The 10,107-nt window shown below is 40.9% G+C and overlaps 1 protein-coding gene across 1 annotated transcript; it reads right to left on the bottom strand.

Moving 5' to 3' along the window:
* Positions 1 to 1,526: 1,526 nt before the first annotated feature.
* On the bottom strand, positions 1,527 to 9,856 carry trim35-44 (tripartite motif containing 35-44). Its single transcript, XM_087304783.1, is given in 6 exon segments — positions 1,527 to 2,619; positions 6,451 to 6,642; positions 6,644 to 6,665; positions 6,743 to 6,973; positions 7,627 to 7,722; positions 9,239 to 9,856. Coding segments are annotated over 6 exon segments (1,431 nt in total). The 5' UTR covers positions 9,635 to 9,856; the 3' UTR covers positions 1,527 to 2,125.
* Positions 9,857 to 10,107: the final 251 nt, after the last annotated feature.

Raw genomic sequence — 10,107 nt, 5'->3', positions numbered from 1 at the left:
TTTTCATATTCATGTAGGCTAGAAAATAATATGTTTTGTAATATTTTAATCCTTTATATTTATATCCTATATCTATTCTTATTATATCCTATATATATCCTTAATATTTACATTTTTTCATATGTAAAGATATTTGTCTATTGCTCTCTTGTGTGTATTAAGCAGTGCGTAAGCGAGGCGCAACTCTGCGCTGGAGTTTAGACCGGGTTAGTTTTGGTCTAATGAAAAATCTATTATAGTTTCTCAAAATAGCAACGCGCCAGCGGTCCGCCTCAGAACGCCTTCCTTTTAGACCAGAACGCCTATGAGCGCACATATGAACGCTAATGCATTTGCTATTTAAACAGCGTAACGCACTGCCAATAGTATCATTTCTTGTTTGGTGTGGTGTATGCCAGTAAGATGCAAATGATCGGAAGAGGAAGCTTTCAGTGTGATTTTAGATGAAAGATGTGAACGGCCACATAAACTACAATGATTGACATACAGAAGACCCTATTCGTGATTATTGGCATGTATCTGTTTGTAACAAGACGATCTTTGCTTGAGCTTGGGTCAGCCTTGGTTCATGGCTGTGCAGTGTTATTACATGACTGTGTCATGTTTAAGATGTGCATTTCTTGTCATTCTCCTTGTAGCTTGGGCAAGTGAAGATTGTCTGTAAGCAGTCAGTGTTCTGCAGTGAGTAGCTCCAAACTTTAGGACTAAAGTACTGGGTTGAACCCCCTTTTGCCTTCAGAACTGCCTTAATCCTTCGTGACATAGATTCAACAAGCTACTGCAAATATTCCTCAGAGAATTTGCTCAATATTGACATGAAGAAAATCTCCCCCACACCATTACACCACCAGCCTGAACTATTGATTCAAGGCAGGATGGATCCATGCTTTCATGTTGTTGATGCCAAATTCTGAGCCGACCATCCGAATGTGTCAGCAGAAATGGAGACTCATCAGAGCAGCAACGTTTCTCCAATCTTCTATTGTCCAGTTTTGGTGAGTCTGTGTGAATTGTAGGCTCAGTTTCCTGTTCTTAGCTGACAGGAGCGGCTCCCGGTGTGCTCTTCTGCTGATGTAGCCCAACCAGTCTGGCCATTCTCCTCTGACCTCTGCCATCAACAAGGCATTTGGGCACACAGAACTGCCGCTCACTGGATACTTTCTCTCTTTCAGACCATTCTCTGTAAACCCTAGAGATGGTTGTGCGTGAAAATCCCAGTAGATGAGCAGTTTCTGAAAGACCTGTCTGGCAGCAACAACCATGCCACGTTCAAAGTCACCTTTCTTCCCCATTCTGATGCTCGGTTTGAACTGCAGCAGACCGTCTTGATCATGTCTACATGCCTAAATGCATTGAGTTGCTGCCACGTGGTTGGCTAATTAGAAATTTGCGTTAGCAAGCAGTATGCGTGCACACATAATCACACATACACACAATGTTTTAAGTCAATAATGTTTTAAACAGTTATTAAATAATGTACGACAGTATAAGGGCAAAGAGTGTGATTTCAGACACAGACTCTGAGATTCAATTCAGTGTCAAGTTTACTGCTGTTGGCTACTCTCAAAAACATGTATTAGCCATAATGCATTGTTTTCAATAGCATATCGCTCTTTTATAAAATAAAGAAAAACAGTATTGTACTTTAGAGCTTTGTCCTCAGTATCAATAGCTGTTATGCTAACAACTGATGACAATTCTTTCAAGATTTAAGTAATCAATAGCCATGATTTTCAAACACACCAAATTATTCATACGTTTTTTTTCAACACCCATACATTCTCATTCACCTTCATACACTACGGACAATTTAGCTTACCCAATTTACATGTACCTTATGTCTTTGGACTTGTGAGGGAAACCGGAGCACCTGGAGGAAACCCACGCGAATGCAGGGAGAACATGCAAACTCCACACAGAAATGCCAACGGACCCAGCCGAGGCTCAAACCAGTGACCTTCTTGCTGTAAGGCGAGAGCGCTACCCACTGTCACCCACACCAAATTATAACGTTTGTTATTTACTAGGCTATATATTCTCAAAATAGACTGATATACAGTACAATATATAATAATATACAGATTGATACACACTCATGTAAGACTACATGTACAGCTGTAATGTTTTACTGACTACTAAACGGTAAGATCCTGAGAGAGGAACGCCAACAATAGATAAATGGAAACACAGTGTCAGTGAAGGTGGTTGTGTAAGTGTGTAGATGTTTGTTATTTACAGGATCAGAGAAAGACACTGTTCCTCTGTCATAATCCAGATCAACTCGCACTCGATCAAGATCTGATCCACAAAAACCAGTCGCTAACAATCCATGTGCATAATAATACACACTCCAGACATCAGAGTTTAAGAAAACCTGTCCCTTCCTCTGGTTTGATGCTGTTGTTACTCCAACTCTCCACTCAAAACTCCTATTAACCTCCACGTCCCAGCAGTGTTTTCCTGAGTTAAAACCCTCTGAACCCAAAACACAGGGATAATAGTCGAATCTCTCTGGATTATCAGGAACTGGTTGTTTGTTCTCGCTGAACGTCACACTGGTCAGATCATCAGACACAACAAACTCTGGATATGCTGTGTTTGGATCCAGAATGACAGGAGCTGAGGAGACACAACCAGTTGTTTATTTTAATTTTATTCTAAATAATGATAATCATTAATAACCTTTAATAAACAGTTCAAATGTTTATCTATGAACATCTCTGATGTGAGTTATTGAAGTAGCTTCTTCTGGAGAACATCATTGTCTGAAAAAGCCCCCATCATAGGTTTCTTGACTGGAAAAATAAAAATAAACACAGCAGCTCTTCTTTAAAATGGCAACTTAAAGGGCCATGAAACCCCCTCGTTTCAGCAGGGTGTTTTCACACCTCTACTTTGGAAAAAGTCAGAAAAGTGGGCGGGTCCAGCTCTGTTTAGGGGGGAGTGTCGGAGGAAGAAAAGAGGCTTGGTGTGGGAGTGTCTATTTGGGCGCGCTGAATTTCAGAGTCAAAACACACACACACACCGGGGACAAAGTAACGGTGTTTACATGGACATCTGTAGTCGAATTATTTGCCAAATTATTGAATGGTGGACTTTAACTGCAGTTTGGCTCTTTCATTCAGGGAATTCATTCGTGTCCCTCCCGACAAACCTGATATTTGATTCGAGGAACTGCTCTAAGCGTGTATTTTTCATGCAATGTTTGATACCGCATGGCGAATGAGAGAAAAAAACCCTCCGCATTTCCCGGAAACTTAGATGCACACGGCAGGTAGAGTCAGAAAGTCGCGTGTGTTATTCCGGTCACAAAATCCAACACGAGGTTATAGTTTGGTTGTAACTGTTAGTGCTAACTATTGCACTCGGTGCAATAGTTTGTTTTATACGAATAAAATACGAACTGAATAAACAAAGAGCGCTGGTCGCTCACTTACCAAATCTGTAGAGACAGGACAATCACCAGCAACTAGAGCCGTGTCTTTATTAAGAGGAGACTACAAGCGAATCCGGATCTCAGCGTTTGCAGATGAGAACAGCTCTCAGGTAAACAATAATCCTCCTTAGACACGTAAGTTATTGTTGTCGAGCGTCGCGTACACTGTTAATCCACACGTGACTCCAGCTGAGCTCTCACAGAGAGAAAATGAAAACAAAACTGAACTGCAGCAAACTATAAAAGCAACACTTCACGCTTGTTTTGCCAACACAACGTGGCGTCTCTGTCGTCTAAACACTGTGACAGTAATGAATATTAATGAAGTTGCACAATAGAGCGCGCTGATTGGTTTGAACCAAGCCTTACTCATGCATTAATGCAGCACACTGTAAGACGTAATAAGACACACTCTGGCACAGACGTCCAGTCTGCACGCTGGAATACACACTATTATGTCATGACCGTGACGCAGCTTCAAAAATTAGTTTCAAACCGGAAGTACGAATTTGCTTGAAATAACGCAAAAACAACCAATTTACACTTTTTAGTGAAATATAGGTGTCCTAATAGTGTTTTTAGCAGTGTGGGACACATATACGACTGTCAACAGCTCAACACATGTGTTTTGGTGTTTCGTGACCCTTTAAGGGTGCTTTCACACCTACACTTTTGTTTCGGAACGTATCTCGTTTGCCCAGTTAGAGCGGTTCGTTTGGCATATGTGAACAGGGCAATCGCACTCTGTTCCGCGCCAAAGTAATCGCTCCGAGATCGCTTGAATGAGGTGGTCTCGGCTCGATTGAAACGAACCCTGGAGCGGTTCGATTGCAGTGAGAAAGCGATCCGAGCGCGGTTATATCACAGTGTTTTATGGATATGTAATAGGCTTACGGCTACATGAAGAGAGAATTATGAGTAGGGCGGGAAGTTTCGCGAGTCTCCGGATGCCCGCAAACGAGTGATGATCTCCCGGTAATCTCGCGTCTCTCTCCCAGTCCTCAAATAGGCATCGTCGCGCACCCTTCTCACCCCTCCCCACCGTGTCTCTCCTCAGACACGTCACGCGCGCGCATCCTGTCAATCACCACCAAATCACCACCTCCTGACAGCTGAGTGGGACGCTGCAAAATAAACCCTGACACTCTGACCAATGTAAGGAGAGTTTACTCGCACGTGACTTGTTTTAGCTCTGTTGGTCCGATTAGAAACTTTGCAGTCTGAAAGCGAACCGCTCCAAGAGCAAAGAGCAACAATGTAACAATTTTAATCTCTGTTTCGGAACAACTGAATCGATTCACAGGTGTGAAAGCACCCTAAGAATGTTTATGAGTGCAGTTCCTGAAAAAGCCTTCCAAAAATGAAGAACAGCTTAAGAAATGTTCATTTACTTGCAGTTGTCTGATTCTACTACTGTTTCCACTAGTCACGAGGTTGACTTGTTTAGAGTTACACCCCAAATTGAAAAGGGGTTCGGGAGTTTCTTTCACAGATTTACTTTTGCTTCATAAGAATTGATCCATCATCAGAAGTCATCGGTATTAATTTTGACGTTGTTGTTGTTTGTTGTATGTATTATATCATGGGTTTGCACTGGGTGCCCCAGTTACCCACACAGTCCAAAGACATGTGCTGTAGGTGAACTGGGTATGCTTAATTATCCGTAGTGTGAAGCCTCCTTTCCACTGCATACAAGAAACGACAAGTAGCAGACCGGAAGTCATTCATTTCCAATGGAGAGTAGTCCGGGAGATCCGTGGAGCTCCTATCATCTCCGGAAAATTCGGATTCGATTTAAGCTGTGGATCCGTTGAAATGTTTAAACTCCTGCGACTAGATCGTATGCAACCGGCTGACCGGATGTGATGTATTCCAGAGTTGCTCAAGCAGGTCCGTGCGCGCGAGATGAGAAATAGGAGTTTATTTGGTTATTTTTTGAATCAGAAAAAGTCTATTTAAAAAAAAAACACACATTTCTATTTATAAATGTAAGCAATAAAGTAATAAAAATGTAATGTTTTATGTTGTCTCCACATTCCCTCCAATATTGTTAGTGATCCGAGTTTCTAGTATTCATTCATTCATTTATTCAACCGCGTAGAATTGCTTACGCACTCCTTTATTTCGGAGTCGGACACTGCGAGAACAGCTTCTCCCCCATGGTGCACGTTCATTCATTCATTTTCTTGTCAGCGTAGTCCCTTTATTAATCCGGGGTCGCCACAGCAAAATGAACCGCCAACTTATCCAGCAAGATTTTTACGCAGCGGATGCCCTTCCAGCCGCAACCCATCTCTGGGAAGCATCCACACACACACACTCATACACTACGGACAATTTAGCCTACCCAATTCACCTGTACCGCATGTCTTTGGACTGTGGGGGAAACCGGAGCACCCGGAGGAAACCCACGCGAAGGCAGGGAGAACATGCAAACTCCACACAGAAACGGCAACTGAGCCGAGGTTCGAACCAGCAACCTTCTTGCTGTGAGGCGACAGCACTACCTACTGCGCCACTGCCTCGCCCTCCATGGTGCACGTCAGAACGGAAAATTCTGTGCGACTGCCACAAGGGGGCATATTCCGACAGTCGTGTCCAAATGTTGTGTGCAAGTGGAAAGGCGGCTTATTGTGTATGTATTGGTCCTCAAGGTAGGGGGTTAAGCGTTGGGCTAACAATCCACCTCATAAAAACTAGATATTACGAAACACCAATATGATGCAGCTAAATATCCACTTCGATTTAAATGGCCCTCAAAGTAAGTAAATTAAGTAATATATGAAGAGTTTAGATGCAAAGCCCTCTAAATCCATCAGACGTCTTTTCTTGTAATTGAGCATTTTCTATCAGGCTTTTGTAATTAGGGTTAGAGGTTTTATTTTATATGTAATTATAAGGTTATTAGCTGGTAAATAAAATAGCTTTTTTTTTTTTTCAAAAATGTCACTTTAGACAATTCTTTGTCCAAACTCAAGACTTAAACTGTTAATACCCAAGTAGCAATGACTCACTGTACTGGACAATGTCCTGCATCTTCTTCCAGACTCTGAACGGCAGGTTGCCCAAGTAGCGAGACACATGAATCAAAGCTCCAGAAGGCATCTGTGGATCCGGCTGTGAGATCTGGACTCTGGAGGAACATTCAGGAGTCAGAACTGCAGTGGCTTTGACTTCAGAAGCAGAGAAACCAGCAGATCACTCACCTTTCCATTGAGACTGGAAACTCCTGCAGAACAAACACACAACTGATCATCAACAACTCAATCAATCATCAATCAATCAATCACTGATCTGAAATCAGACCTTCAGAAAGCAGACGTCATTGGCTTTCAGCGTCTCCTCCGTGTCTGTGATCGTGTGTGAAAGAGCTGAGATGTGTGTGTTCATCTCCTCCAGCTTCTCCTTCATCATCTGCTTCTTCTGCTCCTCTTCCTCCCTCAGTGCAGTGATTGTAGCTTCTTCTTCATCTCGGAGAAACTGATGAAGCTTCTCAAACTGCTGTTTAATCTGACGCTCTGTGTGCTCAGCTTGAGCCTGAAATCAAACCACATTCACTTCAGTCATCTCAGACGCTTTCTGGAGCAGCAGAAGACTGATGGTGGAAATGTGGGTTAGTGAACTACAGATGGCAGGTGATTGGTTAAACACCAACTGCATGCTCTTGACAAAATTGTTGTTTTTAGGTATTTCGCCATGCAACTTGCTAGATCAAGAATAATGGTCAGACATCAAGAAGTCTACATTCACAGACATCCCAAGTCTTCTTCGAGGACCACTAGGAAACACCCATACATGTCTTTGGACTGTGAGGGAAACCGGAGCACCCGGAGGAAGCCCACGCCAACACAGGGAGAACATGCAGACTTCACACAGAAATGGCAACTGACCAGGCTGGGCTTGAACCAGGGACTTTCTTGCTTTGAGGCGACAGTGCTAATCACTGAGCCACCATGCCACCCCTGACATGATTGATGGTTAGAGTCAGTTTTAAAACCTTCATTTTTTTATTGCATGGCATCTGTTTTTGAGAGGCTTTAAGGAAACAGGAGAGACCAGAAGGTCCAAACATGCTGAATTAGAGCTCAATGAGGAAATCAGGAGATCAGGAAATGAAATGAACAAACAAATCATTGGAAAAATTCATAATAAAATCCACTTTTTTCCCCAAATAAAATATCCATCCTTACCTTGATGTGTTGAACAGTTTTCTCAAACTCTTCTTTTATATTTTCATTGTGTTTAAGTTTCTCCTGTAAGGACTTCAGTGCTGTATTGAGCTCCTCCTAGAATTTAAAGGAAAAGTCTGTAAGATACTATAGATTTATTTAATCAAAACAATACAAATTAAAATGATACACTACCGCTATAATATATATATATATATGTATATATATATATACAAACAATTCTGTCTGGTTCTTGAATCTGATTGGCTGATAGCCATGCGATCTTTTGCCAGTAACATCACGCTAAGGCCTCTTCACCCTTCACCTCTGTGTATTACTCCACCCACATACAGCAAGCAACAAGCAGAGGTGCTACAGTTTGACCAATATTACTGTTGTTAGACAACAAAATGTACTTTTGAGGCTTTTTTAGTGGAGAATGTAGTTGTTCAGATTGCAACTATGCAGTTTATTTATAAGAATAGTGCCTATTTTAAAATATATACAATTTTTGAGAGCTCGTCGGCAGCGGTTGATGTTGTCTATCCACAAGATGGTGCCAGAACTGCATAATAAGCCCTTGCTTAGTGTGTTTTCTTGAGAGCGAAATAAAAAGCTGAAAAATGGAAGCCTCGTGGTTTTTAAGGTGGACCAGATAAAGTCAATAAGAAGCTGCGAATAAGAAGCTGGATTAAGCCTCGTCCCTCCTTATCGCAAACACAACAGCAGTCTGGTGAGAAATCTCTGTAGACTGATGGCATTTCATGTCACGTTCAGCCTTATAATCTTAAATTGTGAGCATAATTTGCGGTTTTGTCATCACCTTAAGGGGGTCACACACCAGAAGCGCCACTTCACATCACGCTATAGAGAATCATTCAAACACTAGCTCTACAGTGACGTTGGTGAATCAGTAACGGCTTCTGCTGTTCTGATGTCAGCTGCAGATGTGAATGAATGGCGGAAGAAAGTAGTTCCTAATACATAAGGGCTATAGACTCTCTGTGTTTGATTTTCTTTTTTATGTACCAAAGTGTGCCGTCGAACTGTTGTATAAACGCAATGTCAAACGAGTAGCAGTGTGCTATGGCAGTATATCTGCACTGGTGAGGCGCCTGCAGCCTCGTGCCAACGCACGCCTCCCACCAGTGCTGATATACAGCCATATCTCACTGCTACTCGTGTGATATTGCTTATATATATATATATATATATATATATATATATATATATATATATAGATATATATATATATATATATATATATATATATATATATATATATATATATAGATATATATATATATATATATATATATATATATATATATATATATATATATATATATATATATATATATATATAAGGTGAGTGCTACTGAGACATTAATGTATATTTATCTTTAAGCAACTGATTAAACTGATAGCACAAGCTCATCTGGGTACCACCAATCATATTAGCCATTAGTGAATATATTTATATACATATTTATATTTTTTGCAGAATAAAGCCATTCATTCTTATACAACACTATACTGCAGGAACACCCATATATAATACACATCTTTTATTATATTATTTTAATTATGTTTGATTATTTTGGCCATTTTTATTCACACATATAATTCTTACCATATTTTCTGCAGCCATTTCACTGAGGGGTCTGAATGTGTGTTTGAGGTGTTTCTCTGAATCTCTGCACACTAAACACACAGGCTGTTTGTCCTCCAGACAGAAGAGTTTGAGTTTCTCACAGTGTAAACTGCAGATCTCCTCAGATCCTGATGAACGTCTCTCATTTCTCTCCTTCAGGAACGACTCACACAAGTTTTTTAAAGCCAGATTAACTGGAAGATCTTTTTTTGAGGATCTTCTCCTGCAGACGGGACACTCCTGAGTATTCTTGCTTCTCCAAAACTGTTGAAGACACTCTTTACAGAAACTGTGACTACATGATAAAATAACTGGAGTCTTAAAGATGTCATGACACACAGGACAACTATAATCATACTCAGCTGAAGAAGCCATTTTACTGCTGCATGTTCAGAAACAAACTGATCTGTTCATAAGCGATTGTTGATTCCCTGTTTGATTTTGTCCAGAAATCCAGAGTAAAAGTCAGTTTGACAGAAAATGGTGAAATAAGGAGTCTCTTCCTGGTCGATGTGTTTCAGTCGGTGAAGTTTATGATCGTCTTTAGCTTGTGAAACTGGTCAAACAGGAACATCAGAACAAATTGCACTCACATACACAGGTAATATAAAATTAAAAACGAAACACAAATACTGTCCTTTATTTTTAACACTTTTGTTTCATTAACTGCTGAAGTCACATTAATTAACAGGCTCCTGCTTATCAGCTGATTGTTAGTGTTTGGGGGGCAGAAATCTCACTGATTTCAGCATCTTCTGCAGTGGTTTAATGCTGTATTTGTGAAGGTCTATGAGAGATCCATTACAATAGTTCACCTGCTGCTGATAAAAGCATGAAGCAGCTCTACC

The sequence above is a fragment of the Danio rerio genome, chromosome 22 (genome assembly GCF_052040795.2).
Source record: "Danio rerio strain M-AB ecotype USA chromosome 22, GRCz13ab, whole genome shotgun sequence".
Classification (NCBI taxonomy): Eukaryota; Metazoa; Chordata; class Actinopteri; order Cypriniformes; family Danionidae; genus Danio; species Danio rerio.
Note: the sequence above shows the minus strand (reverse complement) of the source record. Positions and strands in the feature narration are given on the sequence as shown.